Source organism: Salvia hispanica, chromosome 1, assembly GCF_023119035.1.
Source record: "Salvia hispanica cultivar TCC Black 2014 chromosome 1, UniMelb_Shisp_WGS_1.0, whole genome shotgun sequence".
In the NCBI taxonomy this organism is placed as follows: Eukaryota; Viridiplantae; Streptophyta; class Magnoliopsida; order Lamiales; family Lamiaceae; genus Salvia; species Salvia hispanica.
This window is the reverse complement of record NC_062965.1, coordinates 25,792,957-25,814,848: the sequence shown is the minus strand read 5'-3', so window position 1 is coordinate 25,814,848 and position 21,892 is coordinate 25,792,957. Positions and strand designations below refer to the sequence as shown.

Below are 21,892 nucleotides of genomic sequence, written 5' to 3'. Positions count from 1 at the left end.
CTATCTTAGCCCTGTCCACCTCAAGTCCTCCTGCAGATATTTTGTGCCCGAGCACAATGCCATCTCTCACCATAAAATGGCACTTCTCCCAGTTGAGCACCAAGTGTGTCTCTTCACATCTCTGTAAAACACGGGTTAGATTCCGTAAACAATTATCGAAGGAGCTACCAAAGACGGAGAAATCATCCATGAAGACTTCCATTATATCTTCCACCATGTCGTGAAAGATGGACATCATACACCTTTGAAAGGTGGCTGGGGCATTGCAAAGGCCAAATGACATCCTCCTGAAAGCATACACACCATAAGGACAAATAAAAGCAGATTTATATTGATCCTCTGGGCAATTAAGATCTGATTATATCCGGAGTAGCCATCTAAAAAGCAATTATACTCATACCCTGCCAACCTATCTAGCATCTGGTCAATGAATGGGAGGGGGAAATGGTCTTTCCTAGTCGCGGCATTAAGGGCTCTATAATCTATACATACTCTCCATCCGGTTACCAACCTAGTGGCTATCATCTCATCATCTCCCCCTTTTACTACCGTCATCCCACCCTTCTTAGCTACCACTTGGGTGGGACTTACCCAATCACTATCCGAGATAGCATAAACAATCCAGACATCCAACCACTTAAGCAGTTCCTTCCTCACCACGTCTTGCATTATCGGGTTAAGTCTCCTTTGGTTTTGAGCTTTGGGTTTAGACCCCTTTTCTAAAAGAATTCTATGCATGCAAACCGTAGGACTTATCCCCTTAAGGTCCGAGATGGACCACCTAATTGCACCCCTATGCTTCCTAAGCACTCTAAGCAATTACCGGGTAAGTAGCATTCTCCCCGAGAAATGCATACTTAAGGTGTGATGGCAACGACTTCAACTCCTCTTTCTTTTCCTCTTTCTTCTCCTCTTCATTCGGATCCTTCAACGGTAAGAATTTCTGTCGAAACCTAGGGATCTCCTCTGCTGAATTGAGAGCACCTACAAAGTTTAACAAATCAGTATTAGGCTCATTAATATCATTATAGTAAGGAGAGAAGATAGATTGCGATAAGCATCGCTCCAATTGGTCTTGTAGTGAGATGGCTTGGGCCACCTCCTTTACACAATCATCGACCACTTCAACCATGTTGCAGTGCTCCACTCTCCTTGCATCTTCATCATCATGCCTCTGCATTGCATTGTAGATACGAAATTCGACGCTCTCATCATTAAGTCGGAGTGTGAGCTCTCCCTTCTGCACATCTATCATTGTCTTCCATGTAGCTAGAAAAGGTCTTCCCAGTATAAGAGGAACATTCCGGTCGTCCTCCATATCAAGCACCACAAAATCCACAGGGAAAATGAAGTCATTGACTTTGACGAGTATATCTTCAACAATCCCCCTTGGATACGACACAGATCGGTCGGCCATCTGGAGTGTGATGGTGGTGGGCCTCAGTGTCCCAATCTTCAGCTTCTTAAAGAACGAGGACGACATAAGATTAATGCTCGCTCCCAAGTCACACAGTGCATTGCCCATTTGGCTATCCCCTACTATGCATGATATAGTGAAGCTTCCAGGATCTTTCATCTTAGCGGGCAGTTTCTTCTGGATAATGGCACTACTGCTCTCCGTCAAGTTGATGGTCTCATGCTCCACCCATCTCCTCTTCTTGGAGATAACATCTTTCAGAAATTTGGCGTAGCTAGGCATTTGCTGCAACGCCTCTACCAACGGAATGTTGATGTGTACCTTTATGAAAATGTCAAAAAATCTAGAGAACTGATCATCTAGCTTCTTCTTATGCACCCGCTGTGGGAATGGAATTTTAACTTCAACTGGGGGTGCAGGTATCACAATGTTTGCCTTGGGAGGCGGTGCTTCCTCCACTGGCTCTTCCTCTTCTTCCACTACATCTTCTACAACCACCTCTTCTTGTGAGATTTTCTCCTTCTCTGCAGGCATGGTTGGACCTTCATAGCTTTTTCCATTCCTCAGATTGATGGCTTTGCAATCCTTGCAGTCCTTGGGATTGACAATGGTGTGTGAGGGAAACTGGCCCGGTAGTTGTTATTGAAATTCCGATTGTTGCCGCCTTGGTGCACGTAATTCACCTCTTCACTTTTGAGCCCCCGAGCCCGGGTGGCTTTGTTTCCATACTGCTGAACTTACTAGTCAAGAAATCCAACTGCTTGGACATCATGTCCATCTTGTCAACATCCGATGCGGACGCCACCCTGAAAGTTTCGCTTCTCTCATTTTTCCACTCATCATCGTTGGAGGCCACCCTCTCAATCACCTCTAATGCCTCGTTTTCTCCCAACCTAAGGAGTGACCCCCCTGCGCTCATTTCAATTCGCGTATTGCCTCCGGAGTGGCTCCTCTATGGAAAGTTACGATCTGTTGCCACGGGCTTAACCCGTGGTTGGGGCATTTCTTCATCTGGTGTTTGAATCTCTTCCATGCTTCGTGAAAATGTCAACACCGGAATTCACCGATTCAGAAAAAATAACTGAATAAAAATAGGCTGAATTTGTATTATGCACATAACCTTGTTCCACCTCCTGCTCATTCCACCTCTTTAAAAATGATTAAAATTGAATAATAAATGATTTACCCAAATATCCCTAAAATTCCTTTTATTTCCCTAAATACTCCCAAAACTCTCCTTTTATATATTGTATAGATTAAGATTGAGTTGAAATCTCGTAAGCCGTCCATTCACCAATAACGGTCTCTTTTACCATTTTTGTTTGTTGACCACTACAAATGTCTTATCTGTTTTTATTATTTTAATATTAAATTTTCTATTTTACTAATTTTAATTATTTATAATTAATTAAAATTAATTTATAAAAAATGAATATATTTTTTACTATTATGTTTTATGGGGAGTGTTATATTGCTAACTCATAACTTAATTACAACTAATTAATAGCCATTAGATATTCAAATCAAAGGCTTAGATCATTAATCCATAAATGTCAATACGATCAACGAAAAACGTCAATAAGACCATAGGATAAACCAAAAAATATCAATGGGGGTATTAATGTCAATTAACTACATGTTCAGTTATAACTAACTTTTAAAAGAAATCCCAAAACTTTAAATTCATATAATATATATCAAATTAAAGATAATTTCATAAGGATTCCAACGATATCCTACATGCATATGTTCCGACGTCAAAATTTGAAAAAATTTCGAAAATTTTTAATTTTTTCGTACAAGCGGAAATGTCAACATACTATATTAAATATATCAATATAATACATGTAGAATGTCAATATAAGAAATGGGTTAACATTTTTAAAGCATTGTGTTAACATTCTCAAAGCATTGTGTTGATATTTTAGAAACACTATATTGACATTTTCATCCAAAACCCTAACTCTCGAGTTTTTTTTTATCTTTTTTTATTTTATTAATTAAAAAAAAAATTACACGAGGGAAATTGTAGACCATACATTTTCTAAAATCCTATGACCTTAAATTAGTTGTAGTTAGCAAATTAAATTGTGAGTTAGCAAATGCTCACTCCCCTACATTTTATATACTGTTTTCTTAAAATATTTATACCAAGTTAAATTGAGTAGGGGGAATAAAATGTTTTTCCCACAATTGGAAGCTTCTGTGGGCCATGATATTGGATTAATATGTCACTCAGACATATTACAAGTACTCAAATTACGTGCTAAATGGATAGAAAATATATTTTTTAAATTAATGTGAGAAATTAAAAAAAAATGTAATATATTTAGTGTGATAAAAAGAAAAATAAGACATCTTCTATGAATATACTATTATATACCCAACTAATTTATTTCTCTGTCATTAATTATTACAGTACAATCACAATTCACCTTCGTAGTTATTCATGACTAATTTATTAAACTCCGTAGTTATTCATGACTAATAAATATATCTAAAAAAAGAGTAAAAAGAAGCTCATGCCGTAATAAACTCTTTCATCATATACTCCTGGTGATATTAATTTTCGCTAGTGACATAAACATACAAATGACATTCCCATTCACCGTACTAAAAGAGTGAACTATCTAAATGATACTTGATTTTTCACTTTCGCCATATAAATGGTATCTAATCTTTATTTTATATCGTTTTTGATATTTATAAATCACATTTTTGGTACCTGGTGCAATTTTCTTCTCAAAATGCCTTTTAAACAAATATTAAAAGTAATATTATAATATATTCTCTCATTCTCCCATTCTTTATACTATTATTATTAATCAATATTAATATTATTATTTTGATATTATAAATATAATTAATTCATTTTTAATATCATTCAAATAGGTTTGTGTTAAAATGACAACACCTCTTAAAGTAACACCATACCACCATTCCTAGCCAATCAATTGTACACATGGACGAATAATCAGCTGCCATGTGGCAATCATAAAAAATGTTCAAGGGCAAATTTTCTCGGGCTGCAATATCCAATACGCTAGACTGCAATTTTTCCCGCATTCAATATAGATTGCAGTCCAGCATATGGGATATTGAGATAAGGAACACCGGAGTAGAAGATGGCCTTCAAAAAGGTGATTTGGAGAAACCACTACCTCGTATGGCTGATCCATTTTTCTTAGACCCAGAGCCTGAAGTGGAGGTTGAGGAAGTAAGGAAAGAAATCGGAGAATCTTCGGTCGGGGGTCCAGCAGAAACGTTGAAGCGCATGAAGCCATTTCCTCACCGAGGGGAGGCTAAGAAGAACCTGATAGAGGCAGAAGCGGGGGCCACCAAGAGAAGGATGACACTGAAGACTTCATGGAGATCTTCGGCAAACTGGAAATCAATTTACCATTCCTACAAGCCCTGAAGCTGCCCATATTCAACAAATTCATCAAGGAGTTCATAGCTGGAAAAAACCAAGCCCGACGGGAAGATAGTAATTGGAGAAAATGTATCAGCTGTGATACAGAAAAGGAGAATGCCATCAAAATGCACAGACCCATGTATGTTCACTTTGCCCATTTCTCTAGGTGACATTAAAATTGAGCATGCAATGCGTGATCTAGGAAACTCGATAAATGTGTTACCACTTTCCATATATAAGAAGCTGATAGGGGTAAGTCTGGTTAATACGAAAGTCGTAATTCAGTTAGCCGATAGAACATGCATTTCACCGGAGGGTGTGCTGGAGAATGTGATAGTAAAAGTGCATGATTTCTTGTACCCAGCTGATTTCCATGTAATAAAAATGAGTGATAACGAATCTGCTGAGTCTAGCAGAATGCTTTTTAGGAAGACCATTCCTACGCACCGCTAAGACTATTATTGATGTGTTTGATGGTACTATATGCCTAGACTACCATGGGGAGAAATACACCTTTAGCATTGATGAAGCCATGAAAAAACCATTGGACGTGGAAAATTTGCATGCTGTTGATGTTATTAACCCCCTGGTCCAGGAGTACCTTTAGACCGAATTAATGCAGATACAGTTCAACAATTCGGAGTTGAATCAGTCTGTTGATAAGGAGGTGGCAGGGTGGTGTGAAACCCTATTGACTCGGAACCTGACAGACAAACAGATCAATGAAGCGATCATGGCATTCTGCCACCAACCACTGTCATTCGAGTCGATAGGGTTTGTTCAAGTGAGGAGCCTAGACGAGGGAACTGACTTGGGTGAAATGGCAACCAGAGGTCTGGAGAAAACTCCCCTGCCTCAGGAAGCCATCACACCAAAGAAGGAGTTGAAGAAATTGCCCGAGACCCTAAAGTATGCCTACCTTGGGGAAGATGAAACATTCCCAGTGATAATCAACAACCACTTGACAGCGGAGCAGGAGAATGATCTACTGGATGTAATCCGGAGAAATAAGAAGGCCATATGATGGACTCTCTTCGACCTTGTGGGAATCAGCCCCGACCTTTCTATGCATCACATCAGACTGGAAGAAGGGGCAAAGGCTCGTAGAGACTCGCAACGTAAGCTGAACCCAAACATGAGGGAAGAAGTTCTGAAGAAAGTTCTAAAGTTGCTGTCCTTGGGTATTATTTACTCCATTCTAGACAATGAATGGGTCAGCCCAGTTCACATGGTACCAAAGAAGTCAGGCATACAAGTGATAGAGAACGATAATAATGAGTTGGTACATACTCGATTGGTGACTGGATGGAGGATGTGCATTGACTACCGGAAGCTTAATGAAGCCACCAAGAAGGACCATTTCCCTTACCCTTCATTGACCAGATGTTGGAAAGATTGGTTGGGAAGCAATACTTTTGTTTCCTAGACGGATACAGTGGATACTTCTAGATATACGTGGATCCTGAAGACCAGGAGAAGACAATCTTTACCTGTCCATTCGGCACTGATGCATACAGAAGAATGTCGTTTGGTTTATCCAATGCACCAGGCACATTTCAGCGTTGTCTGATGAGCATCTACTCAGATTTGCTGGAAGTGTGTATTGAAATCTTTATGGATGATTTCACGGTGTATGGAAATTCCTTTGATTCGTGCTTGGCCAATTTAGATCTGGTACTAAGAAGTGCTGGGGTTTGGGGCCCCTTGCACAACGGAAGACTTGTACAAAACAAATATATCAGACAAGGATCTATTTGACCGATTATGCGATTAATCAATTCACATGTTAAACAGATAATTGCATGCTAGAATGCAAATAATTCATGCTCATAGAAAGTAAATCCTAAACATGATTTCTACGATTTAGAGTTACCGATTTGATTCTCCAAAGAATCGTCGATTGCTCGCGCCTTCTCCACGATGATCTTCAATACTAGACCACGGATCTTCTCTCTGGTTCCCGAACTGTATCTCGATATCGGGGTGGGCTGATCTTATAAAAAAACTAGGACTCGAATAAAGAAGACATAAGAAATCCTTTTGGAAAAAGGAGTAGAATTCGAAATGCCCTTCAGCTGGGGGGAACGAAAATTTCGAAAATTTTAAGTATGAAAATTGTGATCATTCTGTCTCCTTTATTCTCCTATTTATATTAAGTTCCTTATGGGCCCAGACAGGGATCTTTGGAAGGTTTTGGATATGGGCTCTCCCAATTAGCTTTTTACTAATTAAATTGAACCCACAATTTAATACAAGCTTATATTGGAATATTACGAGCATCCACTACAGAAGTAATATTGAACTCTCCCCCCCCAAATCCGAAATTACAAGTAACCCGGGTTTCCACTTTTATTATTTATTTCCCGCGCTTAAGATACAAATGCCCATTAATTAATTAATGTATGCTATGGACTTAGTTAATCAATATCTTATTAATTCCAAGAGTGGACTTATCAAGAAACATTTGTTTATTATTCATAGAGTAATAAAACTCCAACTGCCAGTTTTCCGAATAATAAAACCTTGTTCGAGTTCCTCTTGAGGACATTATCAAACGAGACTCACCTCGCGCACGTTTCAACATAATAGCAATCCTAGCACCGCTAGATATTAATCACCACTGCCCAATATATCAAGATTATTGGGTTGCAAAAAACACACACCATTTCATAAGTCAAAGTAGTGCATAATCAATACCGTATGCTCAATACTAACATATGTAGATTAAGAAATAGTATTTTATCAAGACCTAGTCTTTCAGTAGATAGCATAAAGACACGTCTTGCTTGTTAGATCCGTTCGAGTGCTATACCACACCAATGTCATCTTATTTCAGTAAGGCTTAGAAATATGCGGACTGACATTGCAACCTTTCACGATAGGTAGCCAAAGCCTATCTAGGTTGTGAAATTCTTCTTTTTCTTTTACAAAGCATTGCTTAGATCTGACCGTGTTACCTGTGGACGACGCCCACAACCGGTCTACTAAGCAAGAGACTTAGACTTTGTTTACTTCTTATGCATTTAAATGTTTGTAAGACATCTTATAAATGCACAAGCAAACACAATGTAATAATAATAGTGATTATATTCGTGCGAGACTGCTCGAATAATACTGAATCGGGTTAAAAGTGGATTGTAGAGTTTTACGTATACAAGCAAGATTCTATTCGCACGAAACTTGCTCGAAACATGTTTTTCAGTATACCAAACCTAACAAGAAGGTCTCAGGAGAAGAACCTAGTCCTAAATTTCGAAAAATGTCATTTCATGGTGCCAGAAGGAATAATCCTAGGTCATGTGGTCTCTGAGAGAGGGATTCAAGTGGATAAGGCCAAGGTGGATATGATCTCGAAACTGCCCTGCCCCACGAATTAGAAGGAGATTAGAGGGTTCCTGGGTAATGCAGGGTTTTATAGAAGATTCATCAGGGATTTCGCAAAGATTGCCCAGCCACTTAAGCATCTCTTGCACGTATGAAGGCTGCAAGAAGGCTTTTGATAAGTCGAATTCTAAGCCTTGGTTATTGGTCAGTATGTCGTGAAATGCATGTATTATCTGCAAAACAGTTGCTTAAGTGTGCAGGGTTAAGGGATCCAAGTCAGTAGGAGACGCAAGTGAAAAGGGCACTAGAAGGGTGCGATACTGACCAGGATGCATGTCAGAGAAAAGGCTCGAGATGGAGAAGGAGGATAGCTGGGATGATCATTAACAAGGGCAAAAAGGTCAAAACGCGTGAGAAGTCTACCCTAAAAGCAAGGGCAAGCCTTCCTATAAAAGAAGCCACTTGAAGAGAGAGAAACGTACACAGAGTTCGCCAAGTTCGACAGTCACACTTATTAGAATTCTCTCTAGAAAATCAATCCTTCAGCATTATCCTACCTCTCGTTCCTTGCCACAGCCATGGTCACTTGACGTCCAGAGTTTGTCGGAGAAGTCATCAGTCCGCCGCTCCAGCCAGTTATCGTAGCAGTGTTGTAGTATCATCGCCCGGAGTGGCACAAACAATTTTAATCGCTTTCTTAGTTTAAAGTTTACTTGTTTTCATCGTTAGTTATTTGCAAACACACATCGATGTTGCTCTTTTGAAGTACTTTGTTATTTTCCAACTTTCACATTATGAAGTTTCTATTTCGCATGTCACTTTGGTTTGAGTTTGCTTCATTTTGCCTAGGAAAGTTAGATTTAGTTATTGCTTTCAATTTCTAAGTGTTTTCTTATCGAGAGTTGTTGATTCGAAGTATAGCTATGTTTAGTCAAACTTTAGTGCATGAGTTCTTTCCTGCGTTGTGATTACCATCTTGCATGTCAGTCAGTAGAAGTAAAATTGCAGTTTTACCATTTAATTTGAGTTTAAGTAATTTAATCGATGGATCTTGAAGTTGTATTTATGATTCTGAAGTTTAGTTATGGTGCTTGAGTTTACATGATTCTTGTCAATACTTGTTGAAGAAGAAAACGTCAAAATCAACTTTATTTGGTCCACTTTTGCTTTTAAGTTACTTTTTGCTTTTGTTCTCTACTTTTCAGATGTACTATCCAGACCTGTCAGAAAGCCCCAGCCATCAGATATACCTTGTTGTCTAATTTTCCTCTTTTAGTAACTGTCTACTTTTCATATGTCTGTGATACACTTTGTCCCCTATTTTCACGAACACTCCCACATGTCTGTTATTTTCATGCCTACTAGTCAGTAGAGTACCATCTTTATTTCCTGACTAGGTAAAATCTCAACCCAAGCGTGGTAGCTAACCAAAACACCCAGGAAAGTCACCGCAATTATCAAAATGTGTCCATCCTCGTGGGATTCGACCCTTACCTCCATTATGCTAATCAGTAGTAGTGGGTTGAGGAAAGTCAACCCTTACCCAGGAAAGTCAGGTCTCGGTCGTCGTATCAACGACTCAGCTGGGTCGGGAATCTCTTCCTGATCAGTTGGATACACTCCGATTTACATATGGAAACCTTAGGGAAACAAACCTGATGCACTTCAAAATGGCGCCGCTGCCGGGGATGAATGGCGTTCATACCTGTTATTGTGTGTTATTGTGCCGGGGACCACCAAAATTTCCGATGGGGAGATGGAAATCAGAATCAGAACCAAACTCAGGCTCCAAATCAACCCAACCCCCAACCGAACCAATATCCCAACCGTGGCCCAACAAACCCCGACTACCAGTCTAACTGGGTAGGAAGGAACCAGCATCCTCGAACCAAAATTCTCAAAACCAGAACCCGAACCCTGCCTATGTACCACCCCATCAGCGAAACTCTCAAAACCAAAATCAAAACCAATTTAACCCAGGGCCGCAACATAACACCCACCACCAGAACCAAAGTCAGTACCAGCACAATCACGATCAGTATAACCCTCCTGCCCAGTATAACCAGTACCCACCGAACCAAAACCAACAAAATTTCTCAGGCTACCAGTCAAATCCACCACCCCAGTATAACAATCACTAAGGACCGAACCAGTTCCATCACCCAAACAGGTCGAGGAGGTCCATTGAGGACATGATGAGAGAGATGCTTGCCTCGCAGCAAAGTATTAAAAATGACTTGCAGTCTAGTAATGAAACAATGCAAGGAATGCAAAGTGCCCAGAAGGAGCATAGGGCAAATATGGATATGATGAACAGGCAGTTGGCCCAGCTCGCTAACTCGGTGGGTGAAATGAAAGGGAACTCAGGGAAACTCCCATCTACAGTCCATGTACCTGAGAAGGCAAATGTGAGCAAGATTACACTGCGGTCCGGAACAGCCTATAATGGACCTCAGCTCAAGAACCCTGTTGGGGAGTCTAGAAGAGAAGGGGTGCTGAGCGACATCGTCTCAGCAGAAGAACTCAAGTGGCCTCTACCTCAGATGGAGGATCCGTTTTTTCTAAATGAGAACCCTACTGCGGAAGAAATGAAAGAAGAAACACAACGTGGAAATGAGCGATCGGAAGGAGCAATGCCCACATCGGAACCTCGAACCCAGGAGGAACCAAGGGAAGGCCTACGAGGACCAACCAGAGAGGCTAAGGGAGAAAAACTGTTTCCCTACCGATTTGTGACAAAAAGAAAGAAGGAAAACCCAGTGGATTTCATGTCGATCTTTGGGAAGCTGGACGTCACCATACCATTCCTCCAAGCCGTGAGACTGCCCCCTTTGGGGAAGTTTATAAAGGAGTTCATAGCCGGGAAGGCCCAGGAGGATGGAAAGATCATGGTGGAGGGAATAGCGTCGGCCATTGTACAGGAGAAGCTACCACCCAAGAGAGCCTACCCAGGTATGTTTACCCTACCCATAACGATTGGAGATGTGAAAATCGAGGATGCAATGTGCGACTTAGGAGCATCTATCAATGTTATGCCGTTATCCATTTATAATCGGCTAAAGGGGGTAAAATTGTCGAGTACTAGGGTGCTGATCCAACTGGTTGATAGGTCATGTATCAATCCTGAGGGTGTGTTAGAGAATGTGTTGGTCAGGATACATAACTTTACTTATCCCGCTGATTTTTATGTCATTAAAATGAGTGAACCACAAGCTAGGGAATCTAGTGGGATATTGTTAGGAAGACCATTTTTAAGAACAACTAAGACAATTGTGGATATGGCCGAGGGAACAATATGCATCGACTTTAATGGTGAGAAATTTATGTTGATGTAATCGACCCCCTAGTCCAAGAATTTCTTGAGACCGAATTATTGCAGGAAAAACTCCAAACCTTGGATGCGTATACCCAGGCTGATGTGGAAGCAGCTGCATGGTGTGATATGATCAGTAGCCGAGGGTTAACTGACGAGGAGATTGAAGAAGCAATTATGGAATTTTGTCAGAAGTCAGAACTAGCGGGATCCGTAGGGGCCGTGTTACCGGCCAGTATGGAGGAAAAATCAGATGCTGAACAAGATCAAGATGAAGATCCAAAGAAAAACCCTCTACCTACAAACACGCTACCCCCACAGGTGGAGTTGAAAAAGTTTCCAGCAAACCTTAAGTATGCCTAACTCGGGGAGGAAGATTTGTTCCCTGTGATCATCAATAGCGGGCTTACTGAAGAACAAGAGGAAAGGAAGGTGGACAATAGCGGGCTTACGGACCTGGTGGGTATAAGCCCGGATGTCTGCATGCACCACATTAGGCTGGAAGATGGAGCCAAAGTGCATAGAGATTCTCAAAGGAAGGTGAACCCAAACATTCGAGAAGAGATACTGAAGGAAATCTTGAAGTTGCTCTCACTGGGCATTATATACTCGGTGCCAGATAGTGAATGGGTTAGCCCATTCCATATGGTCCCCAAGAAGTCAGGGATCCAGGTGATTAAGAATGAGAGGAATGAACTAGTGCCCACCAGACTAGTTACTGGGTGGCGAATGTGTATAGATTACCGAAGGCTGAACACTGCAACCAGAAGGACCACTTCCCCCTGCCATTCATCGATCAAATACTAGAGCGACTGGCTGGGAGGAAGTACTTCTGCTTTTTGGATGGGTACAGTGGTTACTTTCAAATTTATGTGAACCCGGAAGACCAGGATAAGACCACGTTCACGTGCCCGTTTGGAACCTATGCGTATAGGCGTATGCCATTTGGCCTATGCAACGCCCCGGGTACTTTTCAACGGTGCATGATGAGCATATTCTCGGATTTGATTGAAGATTGCATATAGATCTTTATGGATGATTTCACTGTCTATGGAGACTCTTTCAACTCGTGCTTGCAACATTTGGATGTGGTGCTAGAAAGGTGCCAAGCAAAGAGTCTGGTCTTAAACTTTGAGAAATGCCACTTTATGGTTACAGAAGGAATTGTCTTAGGACACGTGGTGTCGGAAAAAGGGATCCAGGTGGATCAAGCTAAGGTGGATGTCATATCCAAACTACCCTTCCCTACCGATCAGAAAGGAATAAGGGGTTTTCTTGGCCATGCTGGATTTTATCGGAGATTTATTAAGGATTTCGCCAAGATTGCTCAACCCCTTACCAGACTTCTCCAGAACGAGGTGGAGTTCATTTTCGACGAGCATTGCAAGGCTTCTTTCAACCTCCTTAAGGAAAAATTGATTTCTGCACCAATTATTCAGGCTCTGACTGGGATCACCCCTTCGAGGTGATGTGCGATACTAGCGACTATGCAGTGGGGGCCGTACTGGGTCAGAAGATAGATGGAAAAAGGTACGTGATATTCTATGCATCGAAAACCCTGAATCAAGCCCAACGGAATTATGACACCACCGAAAAAGGAGATGTTGGCGGTTGTCTATTCATTCGAGAATCAGGCAGTACCTACTGGGATCCAGAGTCATCGTCTACACTGATCATGCGGCGATCAAGTACCTTGATGCAAATCAAATATTCAATGTTTTTATCCTCAAACTTTAGGGGGTATTTACTTAGTTCATCAAAAGAAACCTCTTTGAAGCATTTTATCAAACATATTATGGGAAAAAGTATATTCTTTCATTGTTTGTAAATTTCAAAGCTTCCATTCATGAACGTGTATTGTGAATGAGTTCCTCAATTTGTAAACACTCATATAGGGAGAAAAGTCGAAGAATTTGGTGAAAATGGGACCCGAGCAGCAGCGTGGAGGATAGAACTTCGCCGGAGACTCGCCGGGAGTGCACAATGCTCCGAACAGTTGATGTTTCGCGCAGCAGAAACCACCCACCCGGGTGAGTTTTACACCAACAATTACTCCCGCCCGGGCCGATTCTTCAAGGCGTAAGGAGTCCAGAGAGGGCAGATTTTATGACACCCGGCCGGGCAGCTTCAAAATCTACCCGGCTGGGCAGAGTAATTTTCACGCAAATCAACAGTTAATTGCGGCAGTTTCTTTTTCAACAGTTGGGGGGAATGATAAAAAGAGGAGAGAGAGGGATTTTGGGGGAGAGAAGAGTGGAGACTTGGAGAAGATAGTATTAGAAAGGAAAAGTGACGTGTTGTTATTGAAGAGGAATTGAGAGAATTTTTCAAGTCAGAGCTGCTATTTCTCCAAAGTTCCATGGTTCAAAGGATTTTTCTTCCATTTTTTATTAATCCTAGTTTGATTATGAGTGGCTAAAAATCTTGTGTTGCTCCAAACATGTAGACGGATAAATTGTTCGTGTGATTTATGCTATGTTCTTCCTTATCTTATGTACGTCTTTATCACAATTTAATTGCTTGAATCTCTATTACTTTTGGTGCATCATTTGTAGTAGGTATATTAGTCTTATTTAAATGTCTCTTCAACTTTGAATAAGATGGATTTTTTGTGGTAATGAATTTTCAATTAGAATTGTTTAGATGATAATATGATAATGGATTTCATGTGTTAACAGTAATTGATCTTTTGAGTCTCGCGCTTCCGTAGGATTCTTAGATTAATGAAAGCTAGTTTATAGAATATGTGTTCAACTATATCAAAGAAAGAGAGGGCCGAGAGGTTCAGAGATTGAGATTCCACTATTTGGGTCAAGTTCAGAAAGTAGTTGTGAGACAGAGTCCGACGCCGAATCAATGGCTGACGACAATAATGTTCCACCACCCATGGGAAGGTTTGGTAACATCCTCAGATCGGGAATTAATCACCCGGGAGAGTTTGCCTATGCACATGATAATGTTAACATCCCACCTCACTACATTAGTTTGGTGAATGGTGGAAATCTTTTCCATGGACGAGATGAAGAAGATCCGATGAGTCATTTGAATGCCTTTTATGAATTGACGAACTCTCATAGACCTCCAAATGTAGAGCATCATCGGATTAAGAGAGCATTATTTCCTTTCTCATTGAGAGAGAAAGCAAGAGAATGGTACGACTCATTACCGGGCTACAACATAGCAACATTTGAGGAGTTGAAATCGAAATTCCTTTTGGAATATAACTCTCCAATGAAGATCGAGAAGTTGAGAGAGGAGATCACTTCATTCCGGCAAAAGTATGATGAGTCATTTGCCGAAGCTTGGAAGAGGTTTACAGATTTGCTAAGGAAATGCCCAAGCCATGGTCTAGCTCCGGGGCATGATCTTTTGAAGTTCTACAAAGGACTCAATAATGAAGGCACGGGATTAGTTACCGCAGGTTCAAGTGGAAACTTAGATGATTTGACACATGATGAAGTGAGAGCCTTATTTCAGAGATTAGCAAACAATCAGAGGAATTGGCATAATCCAAGAAGAGCGGCTGATAAGGCAGGAGATACATTTGGTGCTACCAAGGATGCAGAGAGAGTGACAGCAATAGAGGCCCAATTGGCGGATATAAGCACTCAAATGTCTTCAATGACAAATGCTGTCAAATCTTTTCAATTGACTCCTCAACCTCAAGCAGTGGCTGTGTTGAAGTGTGGTTTGTGCCAAGGTGGACATCATACTGATCAATGTCCAAGTCTTCAAGGACCATCGGTGGAGGACGTGAATTACATTGGTAACAACCGTCAAGGTTTCAACCAAGGTAATCAATATAGCAATCAACAGATTTGGAGACCTCAACAAGGAAACTGGAATCAAGTTGGTTCTAGCAACACTGCAGGAAATCAATGGAGAAGTAATACCCAACCTCCGGGTTTTGAGAAGAAGTCATCACAAGAAGATCAATTGGGACAGATTTTCTCTTTTATGACTAAAAGTCAAAAGGAGAATGAGAATTTCAGAGATAAAACTGTGGAGAAGTTTGGACAACTCGAGGCTACTATGAGGACTCTTGAGACTCAAATTGGGCAGCTTGCTACATCATCTCATACAAGAATTCCTGCAACTATTCCGAGTGATACTGTGCCCAATCCCAAAGGCAATGAACATTGCAAGGTAGTTACATTGAGAAGTGGTCGTGAGTTGGGTTCGACACCATTAATGGACGGCCAAGGTACTTCCGGCATCTCACACGCAGGGGCGGATGAGATGTTAGGCTTGCATTCCTCGCACGCAGGGGCGGACGAGGCATGTAAGGGAAGTCCCGAGTTGGTGCATGGGGCCCAACATGGTCAAGAACAGGCTGCATCCGGCAGCAAGGAACATGGTGAAGAATCCGATTCTAGTGGAAAGTTTTCAGCAGAAGAGAAAGGAAAGAAGATAGTAGAGATGGAATCAAAGAGAAAGATGATGACAAGTCCGGCACAAGATCCTAAGAGCAAGTTTAACTTCCCAGATCATATTCCTCCTCCACCATATCCACCCAAGAGGAAGAAAAGAGTCCCAAAAGAGAAAAGTTTTGAGTGGATGATGAATGTAATCCGAAAAGTGAATGTGGATGTGTCATTAGTGGACCTCTTCACTAATTTTCCCAAGTTCTCCAAGTTTTTCAAGGATATGATGGCAAACAAGGAGAAACTACAAGATGAGGGGATAGTGGCTTTGAGCATGAATTGCTCACAATTGATTTCAGGAATGATGCCAATGAAGAAGAGGGACCCCGGAAGTTGTGTGATTCCTTGTGAGATCGGCAATACAATCTTCACAAAATGCTTATTGGATCAAGGATCGGGGATCTCACTTATGGCATTGAAAACTGCACGTGCCATTGGACTAGAGGATAGGATGGAGCCTATAGACATTGCTCTACAATTGGCTGATCACTCGATAGTAAAGCCTAGTGGAATAGTAGAGGATGTCTTGGTCAAAGTTGACAAATTCATCATCCCTGTTGACTTTATAGTCTTGGATATGCCCGAGGACAAAGAGGTACCAATTCTATTTGGTAGACCATTTCTTGCCACGGGAGATGTGTTGCTTGGAGCTAAAGACAACTCTGTCACATTCAGAATTAATGGTGAGCAAGTGACCATTAATGTGGAGAAGACAATGAAGCACCCTAGTGATGCCAATGCGTGTTTTAGAGTTGATGTCCTCGATAAATGCATATTTGACAAGATGTGTTGCTCATCAAGAATTGAAGGAAGTGTATATGAGAAAGGGAGTTTGGAGAGAGATTTTGGTTCGACAATCAAAGTAAATTTTGATGAAACAGAAGATTATCAAGTTGATCAACCAAATCTGGAAAATGAATGCGTGGTGGATACTTTTGTGGCAGATGTGAGACCTTCAGTTGAAGTACCACCAAAGTTAGAATTGAAGCCCCTCCCGAAAAATTTGAAATATGCCTTCCTTGGTGATGATGAAACTTTACCGGTTGTGGTATCGGCTGAGTTGAATAATGAAGAAGAATCCAAGTTAATAGAGCTACTTAAGTTGCACAAGCAAGCTCTAGGATGGTCTATAGCCGATATCAAAGGAATTAGCCCGACAATATGTATGCATAAAATCTTGATGGAAGATGGAGCTAAGCCGGTAAGAGAGAGACAAAGAAGGTTGAACCCACTTATGCAAGAAGTGGTGGAAAAAGAAGTGAAGAAATTGTTGAAATTTGGGATGATCTATCCTATATCCGATAGCGAGTGGGTTAGCCCGGTGCAATGTGTACCCAAGAAAGGAGGAATAACCGTGACAGTCAATGAAAAGAATGAAGTCTTAGCAACTCGATTGGTGAACTCATGGAGAGTTTGTATGGACTACAGAAGATTGAATAAGGCGACAAGAAAAGATCATTTTCCGTTGCCATTTTTGGATCAGTTGCTTGATAGGATTGCGGGTTATTCTCATTACTGTTTCTTGGATGGATATTCGGGGTATAATCAGATTGCAATTGCCCCGGAAGATCAAGAAAAGACGACATTCACTTGCCCTATTGGAACTTATGCCTTCCGCCGGATGCCGTTTGGTTTGTGCAATGCTCCGGCTACATTTCAACGTTGTATGATGGCAATATTCTCCGACATGAATGAGGATATTATGGAGATCTTCATGGATGATTTCTCCGTGTTTGGCTCATCTTTTGACTGTTGTTTACACAACTTGGGTCGTGTGCTACAAAGATGTGAAGAGTCGAATCTAGTGCTTAATTGGGAGAAATGTCAATTTATGGTGAAGGAAGGTATTGTTTTGGGACACAAGGTGTCGGAGTTGGGATTGGAGATGGATAAGGCTAAGATTGAAGTAATCTCTAAGTTACCTCCTCCAACAAATGTGAAGGGCATCCGTAGTTTTCTTGGTCATGCGGGATTCTACCGAAGATTCATAAAAGATTTTTCAAAAATTGCAAAACCTCTTTGCAATCTACTTGAGAAGGATGCCAAGTTCGTCTTCGATGATAAATGCCTTGAGGCATTTGATTTGCTCAAGAAGAAGCTAGTCGAAGCTCCTATTATTATCACACCTGATTGGTCGAAACCATTTGAGTTGATGTGTGATGCTTCGGACTACGCTGTGGGAGCCGTTTTAGGCCAAAGAAGAGAGAAAGTCCTACATGCCATCTACTATGCTAGCAAGGTACTCAATGATGCCCAATTGAACTACACCACGACGGAGAAGGAAATGTTAGCAGTTGTGTATGCTTTTGAGAAGTTTCGTGCATATTTACTTGGCACGAAGGTGGTAGTGTTCACGGACCATTCAGCTATCAAATATTTGATGAACAAGAAAGATGCAAAACCTCGTTTGGTGAGATGGGTCCTATTATTACAAGAATTTGATGTGGAAATCAAAGATAAAAAGGGGACCGAGAATTTGGTAGCTGATCATCTTTCTAGATTAGAAGGCGTGGAAGAGACGGAAGATGAGAAAAAGAAAAGGATCAATGAAAAATTTCCCGATGAACAAGTGTTTCAAGTGGAGGCTCGGGAAACATATGTGCCGTGGTTTGCTAACTTGGCAAACTACATTGTTACGGGCATTATACCCGAAGGGTTGTCTTCTAACCAAAAGAAGAAATTTTTTAGTGACACCCGTATGTATGTTTGGGAAGATCCATTTCTCTTCCGTATTTGCAGTGATGGAGTCATTCGAAGGTGTGTTGGAGAGCATGAGCACCTTCAGATTTTGTCTGCTTGCCATGATTCTGAGTATGGCGGCCATTTCGGAGCACGTCGAACTGCATTTAAAGTGCTTCAGTCCGGATTCTTTTGGCCATCTATCTTCAAGGATGCAAAAGCCTATGTAGAGAGATGTGACAGTTGCCAAAGAACCGGCAATATCTCGTGGAGAAATGAAATGCCAATGAATAATATTCACGAGGTAGAACTCTTTGATGTTTGGGGAATAGACTTCATGGGACCGTTTCCCAAGTCTAATGGGCAACAATACATTCTTGTAGCTGTCGATTATGTCTCTAAGTGGGTAGAGGCAGTGGCCTCGGCAACCAATGATGCCAAAGTTGTGTTGAAGTTCATCAAGAATCATATCTTTAACCGCTTTGGGACACCACGAGCTATAATCAGTGATGGAGGAACTCATTTTTGCAACAAGCTATTCGAAAACCTCCTAGGAAAATATGGTGTCCAACACAAGGTTGCTACCCCTTATCATCCCCAAACTAGTGGCCAAGTTGAAGTCTCCAATCGAGAGATAAAGCGGGTGCTTGAGAAAGTTGTAAAGCCGTCTCGGAAGGATTGGGCTCAAAAGCTAGATGATGCTTTGTGGGCATATCGAACGGCATATAAGACCCCGATTGGAACTTCTCCATACAAGTTGGTGTTTGGAAAAGCTTGTCATTTGCCGGTGGAACTTGAGCATAAAGCTTATTGGGCTTTGCAAAAGCTTAATTTGGACTATGATGCTGCAGCAGAGAAGAGAATGTTTGACATGAATGAAATGGATGAGTTTAGGCTTCGTGCATATGAGAGTGTTGATCTCTACAAGGAGCGTGCTAAAAAGATACATGATGCAGCCGTTAAGCCTCGTCATTTCCATGAAGGACAGTTGGTCCTATTGTACAACTCTCGGCTGAAACTCTTTCCGGGCAAGCTCAAGTCAAGATGGTGGGGTCCTTATGTGGTGCACAAGGTGTATCCCTATGGTGCTGTTGATATTCGAGATCAGAAAAATGACAATCTTTGGAAGGTGAATGGCCAACGCTTGAAGGCATATGTTGGAGGTGAAAGTGGTATGGAAGCAAGAGAAGTGGCTGCACTAGTGGAACCGAAAGTGTAGATCAAGGATGAAGAAAGTCGAGCCAACGACTATAAACAAAGGCGCTGATTGGGAGGCAACCCAAGTTTTATTTTTCTTTTATTTTTATTATCATATGTTGGAGGTTTTGTTTGCTCAATTCTTTCCTCTAACATTTATTTTGAATTGAGTGTTTCTTTTTGTGTGTTTTATCTTTTGTTTCTTGTGTGTAGGAGCAACATGGAGATAGGACTCATATTGGAGCTTGTTAGGAAGCACACTTGCAAAGCAATATACACCCACCCTCCCACCCGAATGCACTATGGATATCATGCCAAGTTTGGGGGAGTCTTCTTTTCCCTTTACTTTTTATGTTCTTTTTGCTTGCATTGAGGACAATGAAGTATTCAAGTTTGGGGGGGTTGAATGAGTTTGAATGAGTTTCTATGCATGAAGCATGTTTGTGGGGTGTATTATTTGCTAAATGTGTTTTTGAATCAATGTAATTGACGGGTGCATGCTTTATCTTCGGCTTTCTGGTTGGGAAATCTTGCTTGATTTTACTTGATCTTTGAAGCTCAGGATGGATGGAATTTGTGCATTGATTTATTTGAAAGAGCATTTTGTGATTACAACCGATTTCTTGAGTTGAGGAGAGTATGAAAGTCACATGTCTTTTGGAAATTATCTTGGATCGATTTGCTTTATTGAGTTACGTGCTTGCATTCATGTGTGTCAATGATAGGGGAAGATAAGGCATTAGGATGAACTCCATGGCCAAATGATCACATGCCTAGTCCAACATATGATCCCCTAGAAGCCACTTTGAGCGTAATCTCTATTGTTTTGTGCAAACACTTAGCCAATCACTTAGCTACTAAAATAAGCCTCATTTTAGCCTCGTCATTGATCCTTGCTACTTTTTGAGTGCTAAATACAAGTCTTGTGCTTTGTTGATTGAGTTGTGAGTGTTGGGTGGTGTTCTATAAAAGTGTAGAGATTTTGAGACTCGATGTAATGTATAATTGAGAATGAAGTTCTTAGTAGAAATGAAAAAGACGGCCTCCAAAAATTGCAAAAGTCGAGGTATTTAAAAAAAAAAAGAAAAAAAAAAAAAAAAAAAAGAGAGTTTGATGAAATAAAGATAGAGCTTCTATTTTTTTTTAAGATGTAATTTTGTCTTGAATGATCTCAAGTTTGGGGGAGTGAATATTTGGTTGTAAAGTCTTGTTAGTTGATTCTTTGGAAGGAAGTTGTAGGAGGGAAGAATTTGGCACTCAAATGTGTAGTTTTTTGAGCTCACTATCCATATTTATCCTACCTCATCCTTAGCCCCATTACAACCTATAATTAAGACCTTGGACCTTATTGTTGATACATTGTGGATGTTTTGTAAATAGCTTAGTAGAGTTGAAGAAGTTTGATTTGAAATCCGCGAGTCTATGTGATAAGTAATGCTTGACGAGTCAACGATGACGGTTTGAGTTGTAAGATCTTATGCTTGAACTTACTTTGAAGTGCACCTTGACTTGAAGTTCTAAGTGGATGGGTGAGTGTTCTTGATAGTGGGAAATCTTGATTGGAAAATGTTGGGGGTTTAGTATTTGTCATTCATGTCTTTACTTGATTCTTTGTGATGAAAAAATGGGACCCGAGCAGCAGCGTGGATGATAGAACTTCGCCGGAGACTTCGACGGAGACTCGCCAGGAGTGCACAATGCTCCGAACAGTTGCTGTTTCGCGCAGCAGAAACCACCCGCCCGGGTGAGTTTTACACCAACAATTATACCCGCCCGGGCCGATTCTTCAAGGCGTAAGGAGTCCAGAGAGGGCAGATTTTATGACACCCGGCCGGGTGGTTTTTCAGCTTCAAAATCTACCCGGCCGGGTAGAGTAATTTTCACGCAAATCAACAGTTAATTGCGACAATTTCTTTTTCAACAGTTGGGGGGAATTGTTAAAAAGAGGAGAGAGAGGGATTTTGGGGGAGAGAAGAGTGAATCTAAAAAAGTCACCAAGTTCCTCAAGAGTCATATATTCAGCCGATTTGGGATACCAAGGGCAATCATCTCCGATCAAGGGACTCACTTCTGCAACCGAACGGTCGAAGCATTGATGAAGAAGTACGGAGTTCATCACCGCC

The 21,892-nt window shown here is 41.1% G+C and overlaps 2 protein-coding genes and 1 non-coding gene across 3 annotated transcripts; 1 reads left to right on the top strand and 2 right to left on the bottom strand.

Moving 5' to 3' along the window:
- Positions 1 to 811: 811 nt before the first annotated feature.
- LOC125192229 lies at positions 812 to 1,951 on the bottom strand. Its single transcript, XM_048089744.1, has one exon. The coding sequence runs from the start codon at positions 1,949 to 1,951 to the stop codon at positions 812 to 814; it is 1,140 nt and encodes a 379-aa protein (XP_047945701.1).
- A 12,374-nt stretch (positions 1,952 to 14,325) lies between these two features.
- On the top strand, positions 14,326 to 20,005 carry LOC125192218. Its single transcript, XM_048089736.1, has 2 exons — positions 14,326 to 17,289; positions 17,758 to 20,005. Exons 1-2 carry the CDS (start codon positions 14,326 to 14,328, stop codon positions 19,789 to 19,791), a joined length of 4,998 nt encoding a protein of 1,665 aa, XP_047945693.1. The 3' UTR covers positions 19,792 to 20,005.
- Positions 14,713 to 14,819, bottom strand: LOC125202869. The gene has a single exon (XR_007173207.1). It is a non-coding gene; the product is annotated as a small nucleolar RNA R71 (small nucleolar RNA).
- Positions 20,006 to 21,892: the final 1,887 nt, after the last annotated feature.